At 30.7% G+C, this 25,625-nt stretch overlaps 1 protein-coding gene and 1 long non-coding RNA gene across 2 annotated transcripts in view; one reads left to right on the top strand and one right to left on the bottom strand.

Annotated features, from left to right (window-relative positions):
- Nucleotides 1-1,735: 1,735 nt before the first annotated feature.
- LOC145271448 (uncharacterized) lies at nt 1,736-14,393 on the top strand. The gene is made up of 2 exons (XR_013865879.1): nt 1,736-1,899; nt 8,414-14,393. It is a non-coding gene; the product is annotated as an uncharacterized LOC145271448 (long non-coding RNA).
- A 4,177-nt stretch (nt 14,394-18,570) lies between these two features.
- Nucleotides 18,571-25,625, bottom strand: part of LOC145270049 (uncharacterized) — a 73,109-nt gene continuing 66,054 nt past the window's right edge. The window contains exon 2 of the mRNA XM_080125652.1: nt 18,571-23,333. Within this exon, the coding sequence (XP_079981778.1) occupies nt 18,571-20,310 (1,740 nt within the window). The 5' untranslated portion in view covers nt 20,311-23,333. The remainder of the gene's footprint in view (nt 23,334-25,625) is intronic.

Genomic DNA, 25,625 nt, shown 5'->3' with positions numbered 1-25,625 from the left:
ACGTGTAATAATAAAAATAATAAATTTTTATTTACCATCCATAATTTTGTCTCGCAATGAAAAGAGAAACGTCTCGTTTCTATGTGAGTGTTGACCAACATAAATTGTACTGATTCACACTTGTACTGGTTTTGGCAGTCATGGAGATTCAACAAAATTATTTCAGCGCGTATGGTCCACCGTAGTCGAAAGGCGGCAAACGTTATCAAAAAACCGATGATATTTTTAACACAAAGGGCACAATATTTATCGATTTTTTTGTATCGATTCTTCAAAGCATTCCCTGTTTAATAATGGTAATGCATTATTCAGCTCGCTAAAAAAAAATTATTAATTTATTTATCAAAGATTTTAAAACGGCTTTTTTCATATAAATATTAAAAAGATTTTTTTTTTGCTTAACTTAAATTAATTATTTTACTTAACATATTCACCGAATTTCACACTCCAAAAGTCAAAAGCGGAATAAATAAACACAATCAAAGTTCTGATATTCAGACGTCAAAATAAGGTATGTAAATTTTTTTTTATCTTACAACAACGGAATATGTTTTGTTCAGTTTCAGATGATTATTTTAAGCATATTTGTACCCCCTCAAAACAAGGGGGGATGTAAGCAAAAAAAAAAATACATATATAAATATTGTTTATGAAAAATAAGTACATTGTTATAAAATTCATTCTTCTCTTAATAATCGCTGAAAATTTCGTATTGATTGGATAATTACCTGATTTTTGATTGATTTTTAAAAAGACGGTCCGTCAAAAAGTACTTACCTGCCCCCCCCCAGTTTTGGCGGTGCCTAGACTAAGCTATTTTTTGTACAAACAAGATGTTTTCTTTATTTTATTCATATCTTAGGACTTTACGTAATAAAATTTACAAATAAAATGATTGAATATGTTTTATTTTATAATTTAAAATTATTTTATAATTTAATATTTAAAACATTGACAATACAAATAATATGTTGTTTAACAACAAAAAAAAAAAGAAATTATGAAAGACGAAGTTTTTCAATGATTTGTGTTTTATTTTATAGTTAAAAATTTTTCTTTGAAAGACCCAGAAAACTATTAATTATCTTTTAAATGATTTTTACAATGAATTTATTGAACTTCAAAATTTAGCTGGATTGTTTAGCTCGCCATAAAAAACAGTTTTCCAAGCTTTTTTTTTTTCACGTGTACAATTTATTTTTTTTTTTTTTGCCTTTTGGAAATGAACTTTAGTCTGTAATCTTTTAAATATAATCCAAAAGTAATCGAAAACCTATAAACTGTTTATTGATAAATCGGCTTTCAAAAGATTACACCCCTTACTTTAATTCGTCTATTTTTTGCCCGTTAAAAAGCCAATCAATTTTTTAAAGTTAAACGATTTCTTTTCTTTTCTTTTTTTTTTAAATCATGACCTTTCCTTTGCGGGATTGTGGACAAGCACCTTTTCTTATAATAATTACTATTAAATAAATATTTATGTAAAATAAGAAAAAAAAGACGAAATTTAAGCCAATTTAAAAAAAAAATAGCTAAAAAGTAGACACTAAACTGCTTTTTTTTTTTTTTTGCCAAATTTGCAAAATCTGGCCATAAAAGGGATATTCTAGCATTCGAATTAAAATCAATTCAAAGAATAAGAAAATGTCATTTTCTTTTGTTCGTTGTCCTTTAAAATGTTAAAATATTACGATAAATAATAAAAAAATAATTTTACATGTAATATTCAGTAAAAAATATCGCATCCATCTAAAAATATATCTCACTTCTTTTTTTTTTTTAATTTTCTGCGAACTAGCTTTCTCGTCGCCATTTTTAAAACGTGAAACTCGTCACTAACATCGTCACATCAATGATTGATTTTTCGATGACGACATATACGTTTCTTATTTCCCACCGGTAAGTATATTATTATTATTATTATTATTATTATTATTATTATTATTATTATTTTATTATTATTTATTGTTTCTTTAAAATATATTTAACAAACGACATATAATTTACTTTCTTCCTTGTATTTTATTATTATTTGTTGTTTCTTTAAAATATATTTAACGAACAACATATAATTTACTTTCTTTCCTGTATTTTATTATTATTTGTTGTTTCTTTAAAATATATTTAACAAACGACATATAATTTACTTTCTTCCCTGTATTTTATTATTATTTGTTGTTTCTTTAAAATATATTTAACGAACAACATATAATTTACTTTCTTTCCTGTATTTTATTATTATTTGTTGTTTCTTTAAAATATATTTAACAAACGACATATAATTTACTTTCTTCCCTGTATTTTATTATTATTTGTTGTTTCTTTAAAATATATTTAACAAACAACATATAATTTACTTTCTTCCCTGTATTTTATTATTATTTGTTGTTTCTTTAAAATATATTCGATGATTCATTACATTACATTTTCATCGATTTTATTTTTATTAATGTCATCAGTTATTTTCTTAGAGATAAATTTATGTTATTGAAGTTTGTTTAGGCAGATTTTCCGTGTAATTGTACAAATAGCCTCGAACCCTGTTATCAAAAAAGGGACACGTTGGGTCGACACCGATATACAAATTTGTTTACGTAAAATGTATTTTAGATTAACCACGTTGTTTAACAAATAAAATAATTAAATATTTTTATTTCATAATTTAAAATTTTTATTTAATAATTTAAAATGTAAAACATTGGACAATATAAATAATACGCTGTTTAACAAATTAAAAACATAATGAAAGACAAAGTTTTAAAATGATTAAAGGTGTTTTATTTTTTAATTTAAATTTTTATTTTAGAAAAAAAATTAAAACATTAAACAATACAAATAATACGTTGTTTAACAAACATAAAAAGAAATAATGAAAGACGGAGTTTTAAAATGATTAAATGTGTTTTAGTTTATAATTTATAATTTTAATTATTTATTGTATAATTTAAATATTAAAACATTGGACAATAAAAATAATACGTTGTTTAACAAATAAAAAAAAATAATGAAATACGAAGTTTTATAATAATTAAATAATTAAATTTTCATTAATCACGTGATAGAATTAATCAATATTTAATCAATATTTAACTCCATCTTTCATTATTTCTTTTCGAAAACAAAACCAACATTTTATTTTTATTGTCCAAAATATTTAATTTTAAATTATAAAATAAAAACATTTAATAATTTTAAAACTTCATCTTGCATAATTTCTTTTATTATTTGTTAAACAACGTGGTTAATTTAAATTAAATTGTTATCACAGGATTACATTTTCAATAATAACGTTAATATAAACAAACTTCTGTTTACATTAATCAATATATACCGGTGTCAACCCAACATGCCCCTTTTTGGATAACACGGTTCGAGGCTATTTGTACAACTACAGAAACTCTGCCAAAAATGTGATCATGTGATTAAAATTTAATTTCAATTAATCGCGTTATTTAATAAATTTTTAAAAAATGCAATTTTAAAATGATTAAATATGTTTTATTGACCAATAAATATGAAATTTTGGGTACTTAAATGATTAAAAGGATATTTTAATTTTCTAATATTTCTCTTATTACTCTTTAAGCACGTATATAATTAGTTTGGTTTCAATTGAATATTGATAGAGAATTACAGATTCCGACTAAAAATGGTTCAGCAGTTCAACGGTTAATTGCGAAAATCAATCCCATGCATATTTAGTTCATACAAAAGTTTATTTATTTAAATTACAAACATATTTATCATTAATTGAAATGTTGTTTTTATAAATATTTAGTTCATACAAAAGTTTATTTTTTTAATGTGATTTCTCTCACTTATTTAAATTAAAAATATATTTATCATCAATTGAAATGTCGTTTTTATAAATATTTAGTTCATACAAAAGTTTTTTTAAATTACAAATATATTTATCATCAATTGAAATGTTGTTTTTATAAATATTTAGTTCATACAAAAGTTTATTTAAATTACAAATATATTTATCATTAATTGAAATGTTGTTTTTATAAATATTTAGTTCATACAAAAGTTTATTTTTTTAATGCGATTTCTCTCACTTATTTAAATTAAAAATATATTTATCATTAATTTAAATGTTTTTATAAATATTTAGTTCATACAAAAGTTTATTTAAATTACAAATATATTTATCATTAATTGAAATGTTGTTTTTATAAATCCTCACAAGAACTTATTTAAATTACAAATATATTTATCATTAATTGAAATGTTGTTTTTATAAATATTTAGTTCATACAAAAGTTTATTTAAATTAGAAATATATTTATCATTAATTGAAATGTTGTTTGTATAAATCCTCAAAAAATGTTGAACAAGCCCCCTTCACATGTTTGGAATGTTTTTCCAAATAATATCTTTATTCTTTATAAATTTATTTTAAATATAACGATAGGGCTTTGTTAACTATTTTGTAAACGTGATTTCATTTAACAATTTAATAAACATAATAATTTATTGGCCCGTAATAAGATTAGTGTATAAAGCCGTTGACTTGAACGTAATAGAACATAACATATCTGGCAGTGAACTCTACTACATATCAAGTTTTTGAACTGCATGTTTTTTTTCTGTTTGGTAAACACTTGTGCTCTGAATCACTGAGTTCTGGCTAAGTATCTCTTAAATGTTAAAGGGTTATGTTTTAATCTAAAAAGTATATATCCAATCACATATAGTACGGGATTACTTTGTGTAGGAATTGGGTTATGTTTGACAAAAAATCTATTTGAATTGCTTTAATTTGCTTAAGTTTGCAAAAAACTAATCAATGATTTTAAAATGTCTATCATGTTCTTCCTAATTTATTTTAGTTTGAAAGTAACTCATCAATATGTATGTTTTGCGATGCTGTCTATCGAAATATTTATATATAAAAGAATTTCTTTTTAGCACAGAGTTTAAATGGAAAGTGTTAACGTTTGATTAAGAAATGCAAATTCTTTAAGCTTGAACATTTATAGATTAGGAAAAACCTGTTTGCTAGTTTTAAAGAAGTTAAAAATTGATAAATATTTTTCATTCATAGATAAACGATTAACGGTTTAGTAACATCACAAAAAATAAATGGTAAACAGGAGCAAATATGCAAGAATATATGAAAGGAAATAACATAAGTCAAACATTGATGTGTAAAATTGCAAACATTTAATTAACAATCTCACAATAAAATATCCATTTTTAACTTGTCTTAAATTTGCTAGAAATATTTGGACTATTGTTTAATAAACCATTCTTAAAAATCTTTAAAACTTTAATTCTAACATTTCAGCATTTCCTTAAGACATGATATGTGTAACAGATACAATTCTTATGGAATGTTTGTAAGTTTTAAAAATGTTTAAAATCGATAAATATTTTTAATTAAACGATCAACGTTTAAGTAACATCACAAAAGTAAAGTAATTGTAAACAGGAGCAGATATACAGGAATACATGAAAGGGAAAAAAGCATGGATGTGTAAAATTCTAAACAGTAAATCTCACAATAATATATCAATTTTTAACTTAATTGCAACATATTTCATCATTTCCTTAAGACATGATATGTGAAACAAATACAATTCTTAGTAGCATAACCTCAATTAAATGTTTTCTGACTAAAGTTTTCTGTAAAACAACAAAGATGATAATTAATGACAATATGATCATCAGTTCTTGTTGAATAATGACAGTGTTGATGAGACCGTCTTGCAATATGGCAGCAACACCTTTATCCTAAGCATAGGAAACTATCCTTTAAAAACTTGTGCTCCACTTTTAATTAAATGGCTTCATATGTTCGAGGCTACACCTTATAAACAACAGACACAAAATAAATAGTGGCAGCTCAAAAGTAGGTTAATGAATCAGACAAAATACCTCTGCGAAAAATGCTCCTCAGTAATTCGATGTTCAGTTAACTTGTTATAAGCCACTATAATATTATGATACCATTTTCTGAGTCCTCACTGCTTGTCAGATTAGTGTTTTTGTTGATCTAGTTGTATTCTTTAATTCACTGTTAACTTATCTCGTCATAATACATCATCATCTTCCAGTAATTCGTTTGTAAAAACAAAAGTCAATTCCTACTGTTTTTATTACTAGTGACTTCTTATTTGATTATTTGCTTATGTATTTGACAATTATCAGTTAAGAAAATGTTTCAGGAGTTTTGGTAATTGGAAACTATCCTTAAAAAACTTGTGATCCACTTTTAATTAAATGACTTCATATGTTCGAGGCTACACCTTATAAACCACACACAAAATGAATAGTGCCAGCTCAAATCCAAGTCACAATACATAATGTATTATTATTATTATTATTATTATTATTATTATCATTATTATTATTATTATTATTACATGAATAGCAAATAGTCTTGATGCAACACTTAAACAAAGGTTGATTAAACACAGAAAACTGTTCCTGTCAGACAAGGGTTGATTGATCAGACAATAAGAACAACAATTATCTTGTATCTTACCATCATTCTTCCCCACCATATTTTAAGGGTCAGTCGATTTTGCAGGTGAATTGTTACAAATTGTTTACACATTAAATAAATTATCATGATACTGAGCTTTTTTCTGAACAATTCATATTCACCTGATAATATTATGATGTCATACCATCCCAATCTTTAATAAACCATGCTTAAAAATCCTAAGAAAATTGCAAACATGTAAAATTGTTATCAGCATATCAGAATCATATCTCAATGTCATGTCCATGTCCATGTCCATGTCTTATAAACATTAGGTGTAACAACACTCACAACTGATGTCTTGACTTCATCTAAAAAGGGATCACTAGAAAAAAGTGAATTATGTAATCCACATTTTTCGTTATTATTTATCTTTTACCTATTTGTTATCATATATATGTGTATATTTGTAATTATATATATATATATATATATATATATATATATATACCGGTTGAGAGATATGTGACCTGTACGTTAACTACCATGAAAGTAGTTGGTGTGAGTCATATAACTTGTGTATCTAGTGCTCGTCAGTATTTAGCTGTTCAGTTAACTTGTGATGTCAGTATCATATTCTGGTACCTACTTCTGGGTCCTAACTGCTTGTCAGATTAGTGCTATCGTTGATCTAGTCGTATTCATCAATTCACTGTTATCTCGTTAAAATGTACCATCACCTTCCAGCAATTCGTTTCTCAAAACAATAGGCAATTAATAGTTTTTTTTTATTATTAGTGACTTCTTCGATTATTTGCTTATGTATTTGACAATTACCAGTTAAAAAATATTTCAGAAGTTTTGGTAATTAATGTTGATTGAGATGGAGTGTACTTAGGTGCCACCGGCTTTGGTCCACCTTGAATGTCCACGGACTCATCCTCCAGGTGTTCCTTCTCCTTTTCCTCACTAGGGGAGTCACCCTTCTGGGGAGCAGGAACATTGGTTAAAGTATCTTGTTGTGCCATCGAACGTGATCCATATCCAATGTTCACTGGATCCATATCCCTTTTGGGCTTGCTCCCTTATTTAGGGATCGTCCTCATGAGGAGCAGAATCTTTGGAACGAATCTTGGGCTGATGTTCTGGTGTCATGATCTGCGGTATGCCTTCTGCAGCCGCTTTCTCACCTCTCTTGCTGGCCAGCATTTGCATCATCGGTAAAAAGGGTAAATGAAATATTTTTGATAACTTTGCATATTTATAGATCAATTGGAGAAAGCAAAAACGTATAAAATAAATACTTTACATTCATTCTTACATTAAGATACATGTATATATATATTGTAGTATTTATACATGTATATATATTGTATTATTTATACATGTATATATATTGTAGTATTGTATATAAATTAACATAAATATATAATAATATATATATATATTGTATTATTTATACATGTATATATATTGTAGTATTGTATATAAATTAACATAAATATATATATAGAATAGTCACAGTCCAAAGTAATTTTCTTGCAGAATTGCAAAAAAAAAACACAATTGTCTTTCAATATATTTTTCTAATGTTCGGCAGCTTTTTTAACCAATTTTGTATCTTCTGGGTACAAAGCAACATTAAGAAAATATTTCAATATTTTTGTTAATTTTGCATATACATAAGTTATACATGTTTGAAGAAAGCAATAAATACTTTTTGGATGAACATATAGTTATTTAATTTCATTGTTACATTAAGATATATGTATATATATATTGTAGCATTGTATATATAAATATATCTTCTCACATAAATCATAAAACATTTTTGGAATGTGTCAAATGTGTTATATATGAATTAATTTAGATTAAATAAATCATGATGTTGTCGATTCAATCTAAGAATATTGACAATAAACGGAATATTAATATTCGAATGCAAATACTATAAATATTGAATTTCATTATTTTTTACAGATGTTCCTGATTGAACCCTATTTCAATTTGAATGGAGGATCATGATCTTTAAACATTAAGCTGTAAACAGTCATTACTTTATTTGGAACACTAGTGACACCTGAGAAGATTTATTGTAATGAACAGTACTATTTGATGAATTTTGCTAAAAATTGGTGAAAACATAACACGACTTGAATGTTATATAAATGTTTGTAAAAATGTGTGTAAAAATTTTCAAATATAAGGAATCCGAAAAGTATGTGACTTTAAAAATACATATTTTCTTTAATACCGGAAACTATAACTCCAAAAATATCTTTTAGAAAAGTAACACCTTATAAACGCTAAATTTTTAAAATATCATTTTAAAAAGATATCTCAGTTAAAATATATGAACAGTTAAATGTTTGTCGTCTGTATAGTGCCGCATCCTCAGCTTGGACAAATGAGATAATTGAAATAAAAAAGAATGTGTTTGTGGATATAATCGTTTTGCCAGATACAACTGAGTAAAACATATAGGAACAGTTTTGTAAAGTGTGTGGACATTCTTGTGTATCATGAACTTTAGTGACCAATATGAGATCTCACTCTGGAGAAAAGCCATATTCTTGTGCTGTGTGTGGATATTGTTGTTCTGCAAAATCAACATTAGTGATTCATATGAGAACTCACACCGGGGAAAAGCCATATTGTTGTCAAGTGTGTGGATATTCTTGCTCTCAAAAATCGACTTTAGTGAGACATATGAAATTTCATTCTGGGGAAAACCTACATTCTTGTAAAGTGTGTGGATATTCTTGTTCTGCCAAATCAATGTTAGTGAGACATGTGAGAACTCACACCGGGGAAAAACCATATTCTTGTGATGTGTGTGGATATTCTTGTTCTGAAAAATCAACATTAGAGAATCATGTGAGAACTCATACTGGAGAAAAGCCATATTCTTGTAAAGTGTGTGGATATTCTTGCTGTCTAAAATCAAGTTTAGTGAAACATATTAAAACACATTCTAGAGAAAAGCCACATTCTTGTGAAGTTTGTGGATGTACTTATTCCCACAAATCGACGTTAGTGAACCATATGAGAACTCACACTGGGGAAAAGCCATATTCTTGTCAAGTGTGTGAATATTCTTGCTCTCACAGATCGAGTTTAGTGAACCATATGAGAAATCATTCTGGGGAAAGGCCACATTCTTGTGATGTGTGTGGATATTTTTTTTCTGCAAAATCAACGTTAATGAACCATATGAGAACTCACACTGGGGAAAAGCCATATTCTTGTGAAGTGTGTGGATATTCTTTTTCTCAAAGCTCAAACTTAGTGAGACATATGAGAACTCATACTGGGCATTCTTGTAAAGTGTGTGGATATTCTTGTTCTGAAAAATCAATTTTAGTGAAACATATGAGAACTCACACTGGTAAAAAGCCATATCCTTGTGATGTGTGTGGATATTCTTGTTCTAAAAAATCAGCATTAGTGAAACATATGAGAACTCACACTGGAGAAAAGCCATATTCTTGTCAAGTTTGTGATTATTTTTGCTCTGTAAAATCGAATTTAATGAGACATATGAAAGCTCATATGAAAACTCATACGAGGCAGAGACCATGAATGCGTGCTAGACACTCTCCTCGAGTGTCTAAGGTCTCTCTGTACAGGGGTGTTTAGAACATCCTGACATGAGAATATTTTTCCATAGAAGTTAACTCTGACCAAATATTCAAAATCACATAGTATTCGCTGCCCAAATAAGATCTCCTCAGTACGGCTACCCCACATTAGTTTTTCCGAGGAATGGTGCACCTTCTCCAAGTGATATTACCGCAAATAATAGCACGAAGCTGGATACTCCACCAGACTAGATAAATTCTTGTCCTGGAATCCAGTAAGACCAAGAGACCAAAATGAAAGATATACTACAATGTATAAAAATGGTTAATTGGAGAGAGGAAAATTATGTTCTCAATTTCTTTACTAACTCAGTGCTTGAGAGATAACTAACTTTAATGGAACATTCGAATATTTATGTATCTCATATAAACTTCAAGTGTTAGCCCCTGGTTGTGGGCCCCTTGATTTCTGAGAACTTCGACTGAAGTAAAATAAAACAAAAAAGGCAAAAGAATTAAAAACCAGAAGAACAAAATTAACTCCATGACTAAAAACAGTTTAAACCAAACCAAAGGACTTTTTACAGGCGGCTTATAAGGTACACCATTACTGCAGAAGAACTCTCTATTTGAAATTGTTCACCAGAAGAGAACTAGACTACATGTCTTCAAAAATAACAGCTCTTTTGGTGAGCAACAGATGTCCCCTGCAAAACCCAATAAAAATTACCACAACTTTACCATCAGAACCCATCTATCTGTCCAAGCACATGCTAGGCTCTACTCCTGTGCCACTGTAATCTTTGGCTTACATAACATCTGCCTTCATAAAGTCTCTGCTGGAAACCCCACAAACACCAACACATCTACATCACCTAATAGGATACCATCACCTGCATCACCGCCACAATCACCTAGACCACAATCACCTAGACCACCGCCACCACCACCACCACCATCAGTTGTATTTGCACCAGCTTCTTCAGCTAGTACATAAATAGCAAGAAAGATCCGCCAGAAATATACCGAGACCTTCCAAAGGATGAACCTTAAAGAATGGGAGCAACATCAGCGTGCAAAGTATTTTTTTTGGGGGGGGGAACTCTCTCATGAATACATAAACATAGGTTTCCTCATCATCATAGCTAGACGAAAATGATTAGAAAATAAAACAATTAAACAAGAAACCAAGTAAATATTGAATATTTCTCAACATAACAAAAACAAATCTAAATGCAAGAATCTATTATCATTTTCATCATCAATTTGCTTATTTGAAAGTAGGTTACTCAAACATGGCTTATTACAGGCGACTCAAACTCATCGCCAGAACACTGAGACACTATTCCCTGAGAAATACCGACAAATATTCTGTCTTACTACAATATAAAAGGTCTTTACTGCAACTGGTTGCATGCAACATCTGTGCAATATTTTTGTCTGAAGTATAGCTTAAAAACAAGCAAGGTGAAGAAATGTTTCAATAATAACCATAACCAATTGTTGATTAATAGGATAATCAATTAAAGTTGTAGAACGTGGCAGATAATTCTAATCTTTGTTTGGATTGATTACCAATGATAATTTACACAAGACAAAACATTCAACAAACAAGAGATAAAGTAGGTTGAAATTCTAGAACCAGGAATAATGCCTGGGATGTTAACGTTGGATTGATTTCCAGTATGACAAAATCAATGCAAAGACAATTTACCAAATTTCTGGTTGAAGAAGCTAACATAACTCCATAGCAACTACTGTTGTTGTTTCACTAATCCTTTGATTTGTAAGGAGGCTTCAAAAACATGACTAATAAAAAGACAATACATAACAGTAAAGCAATTTGTCTTAGCAAATACAAACGAATATAAAGGCTCTTCACTCAGCTGGTTACATACAACATCTATGAACAATTATTGTCTCAAGTGGAGCTTAAAAAAGAACAATCAGGATGAAGGAGGAAGTGTTTTCCCACCAGTTGATTAACAAGATCATCAATGAAGGTTGTACAAAACAGCAGAAAATTCTAATCTTGGCTTCGATTGATTACTAATGAGAATTCACACTGAGCAAAATAATCAAGAGTACTAGTGAACCTTAGACATAAGTCCATGTTAGGAAAACAGGGGTGAAATGCCAGAGCCAAAAATAACATCCGAAATGTAAAAGTTGGATTGATTCTAGTATCGCGAAATTCCCACATAGACTATCAGTCTTTTGACGGGAGAAACTCATATCACTATAACAAAAACAATTAAGACACTACGCTATTGAAGAATATACTGTCTCACTACCAAACATTGTTTCATTTTATGACGACGAAGAAGAATGTTACAAAAATACAATATAACAGTTGAAATTTAGTTCATAAAAATAAACAAAGGACGTGTGAATGCAAGTTAAACAACATAAAATTGTACAAATATTTTTTAAAGTTGAAGAATAAAATACAGTTTAACATACAGAAAACAATTTATAATAAGTTGTGTAAGAGTTAAATATAAACAATTAGATGACATGACTGGCTGTGTAAAAGAAACGAGTTATCATATATTCAATTAATAGACGATGGGGAATAAAATACAGTTAAATATACAGAAAACAATCGTAACAAAACAGATGTCAATTCGTCATGGAAAAAGAACTGTCTTGCATACGTTATTTGTTGCGGTTGTGAACAGTGTTAATATGTGTGCATACACTTGTATATAGAAAAGAACCGATGATATGTAATAACAACACAGAAGAAAACATTATACATACATCATAAAATACTTGTTATTTGTTGCAGTTGTGAACAGTGTTAATATGTGTGCATACACTTGGATATAGAAAAGAACCGATGATATGTAATAACAACACAGAAGAAAACATTATACATACATCATAAAATACTTGTTATTTGTTGCAGTTGTGAACAGTGTTAATATGTGTGCATACACTTGGATATAGAAAAGAACCGATGATATGTAATAACAACACAGAAGAAAACATTATACATACATCATAAAATACTTGTTATTTGTTGCAGTTGTGAACAGTGTTAATATGTGTGCATACACTTGTATATAGAAAAGAACCGATGATATGTAATAACAACACAGAAGAAAACATTATACATACATCATAAAATACTTGTTATTTGTTGCAGTTGTGAACAGTGTTAATATGTGTGCATACACTTGTATATAGAAAAGAACCGATGATATGTAATAACAACACAGAAGAAAACATTATACATACATCATAAAATACTTGTTATTTGTTGCAGTTGTGAACAGTGTTAATATGTGTGCATACACTTGTATATAGAAAAGAACCGATGATATGTAATAACAACACAGAAGAAAACATACATACATCATAAAATACAGTTTAATATAAACAAGATGACAAAAAGCTGAAGAATAAAATACAGTTTAATATAAACAACAAAACGACATGGTCGGTTGTGTATGAACAAAGAAACGAGTTATCAGATATTCACTGTCTCACTACAAAACATTGTTTCATTTTATGACTCCCGGACATCGGCGATTGAAATGAATGTTACGAAATAAAATATAACAGTTTGAATTTAGTTCATAAAAATAAACAAAGGACGTGTGAATGCAAGTTAAACAACATAAAATTGTTACAAATATTTTTTAAAGCTCGGGAATAAAATACAGTTTGATATAAACAATAAGATGACAGATATTCACTTAATATTCAGATTAATTCATTCAGAGTTGGCAGCGTCACAGAGTGTGGATTTGCAAGCAGACATAGAGATTGTTTCTTTGCAAATCCTGAAAGCAGAGAACCAGAAACGATGTAGAACATAAAAAGAATTGTGTGCAACTCCGAAAGAAAGTGACATTAAATATTATGTTGTAGTGTTGTGTTTTGGAGGAAAATGTATCCGTTGCAGCAGGCAAGCACCAAGTGAGTTTAATGTTTAATGTGCCACAAAAAATGTCAATCCATTATGTAAAAAGAACGGTCTTGCATACGTTATTTGTTGCGGTCTCTATTAGCATGTGTGTACATCCATACAGAAAACACCCGCATACAATTTGTACTAACAAAATAGAAGAAAACATACATCATCACATCAAGAAACATGTTTACATACGGTCACATAGACGCTATACAACATTTACATGAACACGGTCACATAGACGCTATACAACCTGACACACACACACACATATATATACACGCGTTACATATATGTATATAGACCAATATAGTACAACACATTCTCTTTCCTGGCCTGCTATAATAAACCATTGTCAGTCCTATGAAAAGTTTCACTTGTTTTGTAAATCTTGTTTTCTTAATTTTTTCAATTAAGTTTTCAGTTGAATAAAGTTAACAGATGAGTAATAAAATTATTTTATCTTTTTGTTCATTTATTCATTTTAATTTAATAGATATTAATAATTAATTATTTTTATGTTAGTTTATTAAGTGTTTATATAAAGCAATGCTATAATTTATGTTCATTTATTAATTTTAATTTAATAGATATTAATAATTATGTTTATGTTAGTTTAAGTTTATTTATATAAAGCAATGCTATAATTATATGCTCATTTATTAATTTTAATTTACTAGTTATTTTTTACCTATCCTGGTCGCAGGTCAGTAAAGTGTGACCTTTCGATCGTCCAAGTCACTATCTTGGTCGACATCAACTAAATGTAACTTCTTCATGTGGCAGAACTTGTCAATCGTTTTTATTGTCCGGCTGGGTGTTCGTCGGTGTTTCTCACATCAGGGTTGATGTGTCGTCGCCTGGCCAGTCTGTTGTATGCTAAAACGCAGTGGCGTAGCAAGGGGGCAGGGGGTCCGCCCTGGGCGGTACGTGCCTGGGGGCTGCATTTTCAGAGGGTAAAAAAATTAAAGCTAACAAAGAAATCTGAAATTTTATGCCAAAAAGGTTGTAAACATCGGGACTTTTGTTGCATATATTTGTCATATATAGAAAAGATATATGTTTGTTTATTTTGGAGAGAGATATATCTCGGGTACTTTCTAAATAGAGACGGGGACATCTAATACAGTTGGATGTGTAATGATATTTAATTGCTCTTTCGTTTCCGTAACTTTTATATAGACTCTTTCATTCCGTTTTCGTGATCTAACTTTTGCATGCTCTCACACATGCGCATAGCAATTAATTAATAAAATGGGGTGCCATTGTTTAGTTCCCTTCTTACCAACCAAACACTCGTGTTCCAATCTTATTCTTACACATCCATGCACAACACAGCATGACATGGTGGCAAGCGGTATTATCATACAACACATAATCTTATAACGTCAGGGCTAGGGTTCCAATCTTATTCTTACACATCTCTGCACAACACAGAATTACAATGGGAAGAATTGTTCACCTGCAAAATGTAATAGAGAAAATGTTGCATGCAAATCCCTATCAAACACTTTCAGTATTTATACTTCCAGTTGCTGTTTGTTGAAATGGTCGGGAATCCTATTGTAAGACCCACATATGTGGGACATGATATTACTCAGGTGGGAATACAACAGGACTGTCTATTATATATATATATATATATATATATATATATATATATATACATGTACACACACATATCAATGTTTACTTTGTCTCCATGATGTGAATGATATAAAAATTCCCGTTTTATTTGTCTGTACGACATAATCACATCAACACCCTGGATCAATGGAGTTAAGCAACGTTGAACCTGTCAATACTAAATGGTGACGATTTAGAACTTTGAGGTGCTGTATGTGCTCTCCGCTTATTTCGCCATTGCTTCCAGTCGTCCTGGACTTCTCCTTGCCACTAGACTCAAACAATGCCGATTCAGGGGAGTTGTGATTTGAAATTGCGCAACTCTTACATGGTGTATCGTTTGTCTTTCAAGACTGAATGGAGGCATTGTTATTGTATTGTATCAATGATTTTTTTCTTTTTTGTCTTATATGATGAAATTAATCTTTTGAGTTCATGCAAAGATATTCACAACAAAAACAAACAAAATACTAATATATAAAAGACAACCCTAAAAATATTGATTTTCATTATTTTTTATTTATTTACAGATGTTGTTGCTTTGACGCCTTTACAAAATTCTAATGGATCATCATTTTCTTTAAAAATTGATCTATAGAAATTATTGACTTGTATTTGGAAAACAACAGAAACATCCGTGTAAAAATGTATTTCAATTAGAAAATTCTTTGAAATCACACATCTAAAATATAATAAAATATAATAATTGTTTCTTGTAAAAGTACAGAGCCAGAAACAAAATCCGCAGTTCGTCTTTAAAGAGAAGTTACGATGGGGTGGGGAAAGGAAATCTCTGGAAGGAGTAAGCTTGGTGTGTCCTGTCCTGACCAGAAAAAAGAAGAGTCTTTTACGTACTCAGTTTGAGTGAGATTGCCTCTGACTGGGCAAGCAATGAACCTTTAATGCTTGAACTGATCTGTGCCGTATTTCGTGATTGAGCATATCTTCAAAATCGTAATAGCAGTTTATTGATGAAGAGATATGACTTATAACACAAGCTGCAATATTTTATCTTCATATTCGGATTGATTGTAAAATGGACAACCATGGTCACATATTACTGCCACGTCCCCTTATTTCACAAACGAGTGATTCCAACGTAATGTCACAACAATTTGGTAAATACATGTATATGCAACTTCAAGAACAAGAGATATATTCTGGACCTCACTCTGGGACATTCGTGGAGGTACAAAAAACTGGAAACCTAATAAACCAAATAATTAAACGAAAGAGAAAAAGTATGGATAAATTACTTGATTAGTTTGTAGTACAAATATATGAAGTCAGAAGTAAATTGGTTGCACATAATATCTTATACTTTGTTGAACATCATCGTTTAACCAGTAAATGATACTTACAGTAATTAAATATTTATATCTCTGGATTATGCATACAAGATGAAGTAAATTTTATTATGAGTCTAATCTGGGCGAGAAAATCGTTATTATGAGTCCAACATATTTGTCTTCCACACTTAATACATGTTTATCTTCCGTATGCATACGAATATGTTTAATTAAAGTAAACTTTTGTATAAATGTGATTTGTCTCCTGTATGTGTTTGCATATGTTTTCTGGAAAAAAAGAACCACATTCTTCAGCAGATTATGCTTTTTCTCCTGTATGTGTTTGCATATGTCGCCACAATTGTGACTTTCGTGCAAAAGAAGAACCACATAATTCACAAGAATGTGGTTTCTCTCTTGTCTTTTTTTTTTCATTTTTCTTAAACTTTTTCTTCTATGGGATGGGACATCCAACCAGATGTCTGACATTTACCCCTATTTTAGTGAGTCCAACCAAGAGATCTTTTCAGGATTCTAGCCGTCCCTTTCAGTGCAATCGTTTGTATTTCACTTGCACTTGGTTCACCGGGTATGCTTGCTATGTACTTTTTAAAGTTCTTTTTCATAAGCCCAGTTGCTCCTATGATGACTGGTATAATTGAAACGTCTTTTAATTTCCAATTTCGTTTCATATCATACATAAGTCCTTGATACTTTGTAATCTTTTCCCTCTCAACTCTGTTAAGCCCTGTATCATTGGGTACACTGACCTCTATTACGGTCGCTTTTTTGTTTGCTCTGTCCCAAATCACTATATCTGGTTTAACAGCTGCATTTTCAAGATATGTAGCAGTAGGGATTATGTAGTCATAGTGAATAGTGTAGTTGTCATTCCCAACTGTTCGTTCGGGTGTATGTTCCCAGGAGTTTTTACTACACTGAATGTTGAGTTTCTTACATATCTTCCAGTGAAGGTATTTGCAAACTCCGTTATGGCGATCTGTATAATAACCATCTCCAAGTAGGACTTTGCAACCAGAAATCAGGTGGCCCACACTCTCAACCTCAGTGCTACAGAACCTGCATTTATTATTGTTGCTTAGACCACACATCTTTTTGAAGGCGTTTGTCATGAGGCCCTGGTCTTGTGCAGCCAATATCAACCTCTCTTGGTCGTAATGGAGGGATCCTCTTTTGAGCCAGTCCAGGGAACCATCCCTATCAATATATTCTTGGGATAGTTCAGTCGGTAGGTATTTTGCCCGTTTATGGTTGGTCCATTCTTCTGTTTTAACACTATGGAACTGGCTAGTGTATTTTTTCCGACTTTTCTGGGCTATGTCAGTGGCAGGCTTGTTTGGGTTCTCAGTATCATTTGTAAGGCAATCTTTTCCAAAATGAGTGGCAAGTTGTGTTATAGATGTTGTGCTACTTGCTCGATTCTGATAATGGTCTTTAATTTTCACAAGCTTGGGGTTACAGGAACTTATTATGTACTGACCTATGCTGACGATTGTGGCTCTGTGTTGATGATTGACTTCCGAGAGCCCCATACCTCCTTCTCGCCTGGGTAGGTACAAACGAGGCATGCACTGATTTCGATAAATAACTCGGTACAAGGTTAACATTTTCCTTGTCTTTGTGTCAAGCCAATTTATGTCTTTCTGAGGCCAGTCAATAATGCCAAAACTATATGTTAGTACTGGCATGGCAAGTTGGTTAATTGCCGTAAGTTTCTCTCCTGTATGGGTTTGCATATGTTGCAACAAATGTGACTTCTGTGCAAAAGAAAAACCACATACTCCACAAGAATATGGTTTGGAAAAAAAGAACCACATTCTTCAGCAGATTATGCTTTTTCTCTATTTTTTCATTTTTCTTATCATTTTGTTTCAGCCAGGGATGGGGCATCCTACCAGATGCCAAACATACACCTGCTATAAGTGCAATTGTTTGAATCTCCTTTGCACTTGGTTTACCTGGTATATTTGTAAGATAGTTTGTAAAATTCTTTTTCATAAGTCCGGTTGCTCCTATAATTACTGGAATGATAGAAATCTTCTTAATGTTCCAGTTTCTTTTCATGTCATACATAAGACCCTGGTATTTAGTAATCTTTTCCCTCTCAGCTCTGTTTAACCCAGCATCATTCGGGACACTAACTTCCACCAAGGTTGCTTCCTTCTCCTTCTTGTCCCATATTACAATGTCGGGTTTTATTGCTCCGTGTTCTAGGTATGTGGCTGTAGGGATTGCATAGTCATAGTGGATGGTATATGACTTGTTTCCGACTGTTCTTTCGGGTATATGTTCCCATGACTTCTTACTGCATTCGATATTTAACTTATTGCAGATCGTCCAGTGGAGATATTTGCATACTTCATTGTGTCGCATTGTATAGTAGCCGTCCCCTAGCAGAACCTTACAGCTAGAAATCAGGTGGCTCACACTCTCTACGTCTGTGTGGCAGAACCTGCATTTGTTGTCTTTGCTGAGACCACTCATTTTTTTAAACGCATTGGTCATGAAGCCTTGATCTTGGGCAGCTATTATAAACTTCTCCTGGTCATAGTGGAGCGATCCATCCTTTAGCCAGCTTATAGACCCTTCCTTATCAATATAGTCTTGGTTATATTCGTCCAGAAAATACTTGGCCCGTTGTTGGTTGGCCCATTCTTCAACTTTCTTGTCATGGAAAGCTTTAGTGTATTTCTGGCGACTTTTTCTGGCTATTTCAGTCGCAGGTATCTTTTCTGTTTCTGTCTCACTTGTAAGACATTCTTCCCCAAAATGTTTGGCCAGTTTTGTGATGGATGTTGTTCTACTGGCTCTTGATTCCTGATGTTGGTGTACCATCTTGAGAGTTGGGTTTTTAGAGCTCATCAGATATTGTCCGGTGCTCACAATAGTTGCACGATGTTGATGGTCAATCTCCGAGAGCCCCATACCTCCTTTCCATCTGGGTAGATACATTCTAGACAGACACTGGTTTCTGTATATTACTTTATACATTGTCAGCATTTTACGTGTCTTAGTGTCTAGTCTATTTATGTCTTTTTGTGGCCTGTCGACAATACCAAAACTGTATGTTACTACTGGCATGGCTAGTTGGTTAATGGCAGTTATTTTGTTTCTGCCTGTGAGTTCTGTTTTGCATATCTTCTTGACTCGGCGTATGTACTCACTTCCAATTTTGTTTCTCATCTTGGCATGCTGGATGGTATCATTCTCTTCTATGCCAAGGTATTTGTATCCTTCCTGCCCTTCTAGGTCCTTGATGGTGGTATATTCATCAAGCTGAATATTTTCAGTTTCGATCTTCTTCCCAGATTTGATGGAGCACTTGGCACATTTGTCCAGTCCAAATTTCATGCCAATATCTCTGGAGAAGTTATGTACGACTTGTAAGAGTTCATTTAAGTCGGCATCAGAACTGGCATACAGCTTGAGGTCATCCATGAAGAGCAGGTGGTTAATTCGTTTGTTTGGGTCTTGTCGGCGGTCCTGGCTTAGATTGTAAGCACATTTTTTTTGTTTAAAAGTTTGCTTAACGGATCTATTGCCAAGCAGAAGAGTAAAGGGGATAAACTATCTCCTTGGAAGATTCCTCGCCTGATGTTTACGTCCGTGACCCTTATATTTCCTTTTGTGTGGCTTAATGTCATGTTTGTTTGCCACATTTTCATTTGTGTAGCTATGGCCTGTTTGATTATCGGGTGTATCTTATATAGCTCTAGACAGCGTAGAAGCCACGTGTGTGGTACACTGTCATAAGCCTTCTGATAATCAATCCAAGCCATACTTAAATTTCGCTGTCTCTTCCTACAGTCTTCCAAGATAGTTTTATTTGTTGAGCTGGTCTTTGGTACCTAGACAGTCCCTCCTACAGCCTGCTTGTTCTTTTTCAAGATATGTGGTGCAGGAGAGGTGTTGGTATATACTGTCCGCAACATGGCCAGTGAAGAGTTTGTAGGTGGTAGTGAGACAGCAAATGGGCCTGTATTTATTAGGGCGTTGCGTTTCTTTTGTCTTTGCTATGAGGGTTGTATCTCCTCTTAATATCCATTCTGGTGTGGTTTCTTCTCCTCTCAATATTCTGTTGAAACAACTGCTATAATGCCCATGTAATGATGTTAGTTGTTTCAGCCAGAAATTGGGGAGATTGTCTATGCCAGGCTTTTTGTAATTGTAGACGCTATTTAGCTTCGTTTTTATAGTGCCAGCTGTTATCTTTGGCTCCGGCATCTCTGGCTTATTTTCTAGGCTCCTCTCAATGGTATGGATCCATTGAGCCTCTTTGTTATGGGTGATCTCGTTCTCAAAGAGAGGTCTCCAATAATCCTCCAGCTCTTGCATTTTGGGCGGGTTATTCACCGTTATAGTGTCCCTTATTAGGTTACGGTAAAATAACCGAGCATTCTGCTTAAATGTTTTGTTTTCATGCTTTGCCCTATTCTTGCTTTCTCTTTTCTTAATGCGTTTGGAAAGTGCTGGGATTTTTCCTTCTAATTCTCTAGCTACGTTTTGTAGCTGTCCTGCGTTTGTACAATATTTCCTGCTGAGTTTGCCGATGATGTTCTTCAGTCGTCCCTGTACAGCAGGGGCGGCTAGGAATTGTTTAATCTGGGACAATTCCCTTCGGCACAGGTTTAGCTGGTTTTGGATCTTTTGTTTCCAGCGTGGAATTTTGTCTTTTGCCTCTGGTTCCCGTCGTTTTTGGAATGTTGGCATTACTTTCCTTACAATATAGAGTCCTGAGGCAGTGTGAGTTCTCATATGACCTACTAACTTTTATTATTGAGAAACATATCCATAAACTTCACAAGAATGTGTTTTTTTTCCCATGATGTGTTTTCATATGGTTCACTAAATTCGATTTTTGAGAACAAGAATATTCGCACACTTGACAAGAATATGGCTTTTCCCCAGTATGAGTTCTCATATGTCTCACTAAATGTGATATTTGAGAAAACAAATATCCACAAACTTCACAAGAATGTGGCTTTTCTTCAGTGTGAGTTCTCATATGTCTCACTAAGTCTGATTTTGCAGTGGAAGAATATTTACAAACTTGACAAGCATATGGCTTTTCTCCGGTATGTCTTCTCATATGTTTCGCTAAGTCTGACTTTTGAGAACAAGAATATCCACAAACTTGACAAGAAAGTGGCTTTTCCCCAGTATGAGTTCTCATATGTTTCACTAAATTTGATTTTTGGGAAACAGAATATCCACACACTTGAAAAGAATATGGTTTTTCTTCAGTGTGAGTTCTCGTATGGCTTATTAAATGTGTTTTTTTAGAAAAAGAATATCCACTAACATCACATGATTGTGGCTTTTCCCCAGTGTTAGTTCTCATATGTCTCACTAAGACAGATTTTTTAGAACAAGAATAACCACACACTTCACAAGAATGTGGTTTTTCTCCAGAATGAGTTTTCATATGGCTCACTAAATTAGATTTTTGAGAGCAAGAATATCCACACACTTGACAAGAATATGGCTTTTCCCCAGTATGAGTTCTCATATGTCCCACTAAATGTGATATTTGAGAAAACAAATATCCACAAACTTCACAAGAATGTGGCTTTTCCTCAGTGTGAGTTCTCATATGTCTCACTAAGCCTGATTTTGCAGTGGAAGAATATTTACAAACTTGACAAGCATATGGCTTTTCTCCAGAATGTCTTCTCATATGTTTCGCTAAGTCTGACTTTTGAGAACAAGAATATCCACAAACTTGACAAGAATGTGGCTTTTCCCCTGTGTGAGTTCTCATATGTTTCACTAAATTTGATTTTTGGGAAAAAGAATATCCACACACTTGACAGGAATATGGCTTTTCCCCAGTGTGAGTTCTCATATGGCTTATTAAATGTGTTTTTTTAGAAAAAGAATATCCACAAACATCACATGAATGTGGTTTTTCCCCAGTGTGAGTTCTCATATTGATCACGAAAGTTTATTATGCACAAGAATATCCACAAACTTTACAAAATTGTGGCTTTTTCCAGTGTGAGTTCCTATATGTTTTACTCAATCGTATCTAGAAAAAACGATTATATCCACACACCCACGTTCTTTTTTATTTCAATTATCTTATTAAATTGTTAATGCTGTGCATACGGCACTATACAGATGACAAGCATCTATCTACTTCTTCATATATTTCAACGTGGATATCTTTTTAAAATGCTATTTTTAGAGTTATAGTTTCCGGTATTAAAGAAAATATGTATTTTTTGAAAGTCACATATTTTTCTGATTCCGTATATTTGAACATTGCACACATTTTTACAAAGAGTTATATTACCTTCAAGTTGTGTTTAGCAAAATTCATTAAAAAGTATTGTTCAGTATAATAAATTATCTCACAGATGTCGTTGTAGTGTTCCAAATAAAGTATCAAATGTTCACAGCTTAATGTTTAAAGATGATGATCCTCCATTAAAATTGAAATAGGGTTCAATCAGGAACATCTGTAAAAAACAATGAAGTTCAATATTTTTAGTATTTGCATTTACATAATTATATTCTGTTTGTTTATTGTTGTTAATATTATTAGATTGAACCACAACATCTTGATTTATTTCATATAAAACATTTATATAAGTTTCATCAAAGAAATGACAAGATATTTTCTAACTTAACAGAGAGTAAGTCGATACAAGTGTTGCTCAAATTATTATCTAGTTAAAATATTATTTTTTGTTTTTTATATTATTTTCATCATAGTAAGATGAGATATTTATATACACGATACTACAATATATATACATGTATATTAATGTAACAATGAAAGTAAATTTGTTATGATTTTCATCATAGTGAGAAGAGATAGATTTATATTAATATACACAATACTACAATATATATACACATATTTTAATGTAACAATGAAAGTAAATTTGTTATGATTTTAATCATAGTGAGAAGAGATAGATTTATATTTATATATACAATACTACAATATATATACATGTATATTAATGTAACAATAAAAGTAAATTTGTTATGATTTTCATCATAGTGAGAAGAGATAGATTTATATTAATATACACAATACTACAATATATATACACGTATTTTAATGTAAGAATGAAAGTAAATTTGTTATGATTTTAATCATAGTGAGAAGAGATAGATTTATATTTATATATACAAAACTACAATATATATACATGTATATTAATGTAACAATAAAAGTAAATTTGTTATGATTTTCATCATAGTGAGAAGAGATAGATTTATATTAATATACACAATACTACAATATATATACATGTATATTAATGTAACAATAAAAGTAAATTTGTTATGATTTTCATCATAGTGAGAAGAGATAGATTTATATTAATATACACAATACTACAATATATATACACGTATATTAATGTAACAATGAAAGTAAATTTGCTATGATTTTCATCATAGTGAGAAGAGATAGATTTATATTTATATACACAATACTACAATATATATACACGTATTTTAATGTAAGAATGAAAGTAAATTTGTTATGATTTTCATCATAGTGAGAAGAGATAGATTTATATTAATATACACAATACTACAATATATATACACGTATTTTAATGTAAGAATGAAAGTAAATTTGTTATGATTTTCATCATAGTGAGAAGAGATAGATTTATATTAATATACACAATACTACAATATATATACACGTATTTTAATGTAACAATGAAAGTAAATTTGTTATGATTTTAATCATAGTGAGAAGAGATAGATTTATATTTATATATACAATACTACAATATATATACATGTATATTAATGTAACAATAAAAGTAAATTTGTTATGATTTTCATCATAGTGAGAAGAGATAGATTTATATTAATATACACAATACTACAATATATATACATGTATATTAATGTAACAATGAAAGTAAATTTGTTATGATTTTCATCATAGTGAGAAGAGATAGATTTATATTAATATACACAATACTACAATATATATACACGTATATTAATGTAACAATGAAAGTAAATTTGTTATGATTTTCATCATAGTGAGAAGAGATAGATTTATATTTATATAGACAATACTACAATATATATACACGTATTTTAATGTAAGAATGAAAGTAAATTTGTTATGATTTTAATCATAGTGAGAAGAGATAGATTTATATTAATATACACAATACTACAATATATATACATGTATTTTAATGTAACAATGAAAGTAAATTTGCTATGATTTTCATCATAGTGAGAAGAGATAGATTTATATTTATATACACAATACTACAATATATATACACGTATTTTAATGTAAGAATGAAAGTAAATTTGTTATGATTTTCATCATAGTGAGAAGAGATAGATTTATATTAATATACACAATACTACAATATATATACACGTATTTTAATGTAAGAATGAAAGTAAATTTGTTATGATTTTAATCATAGTGAGAAGAGATAGATTTATATTAATATACACAATACTACAATATATATGCACGTATTTTAATGTAACAATGAAAGTAAATTTGCTATGATTTTCATCATAGTGAGAAGAGATAGATTTATATTTATATACACAATACTACAATATATATACACGTATTTTAATGTAAGAATGAAAGTAAATTTGTTATGATTTTCATCATAGTGAGAAGAGATAGATTTATATTAATATACACAATACTACAATATATATACACGTATTTTAATGTAAGAATGAAAGTAAATTTGTTATGATTTTCATCATAGTGAGAAGAGATAGATTTATATTAA

The sequence above is a fragment of the Euprymna scolopes genome, chromosome 46, assembly GCF_053919585.1.
Source record: "Euprymna scolopes isolate OS-2025 chromosome 46, ASM5391958v1, whole genome shotgun sequence".
Lineage (NCBI taxonomy): Eukaryota > Metazoa > Mollusca > Cephalopoda > Sepiida > Sepiolidae > Euprymna > Euprymna scolopes.
The sequence above is the reverse complement of the archived record's forward strand: the minus strand, read 5'-3'. Positions and strand labels throughout refer to the sequence as shown.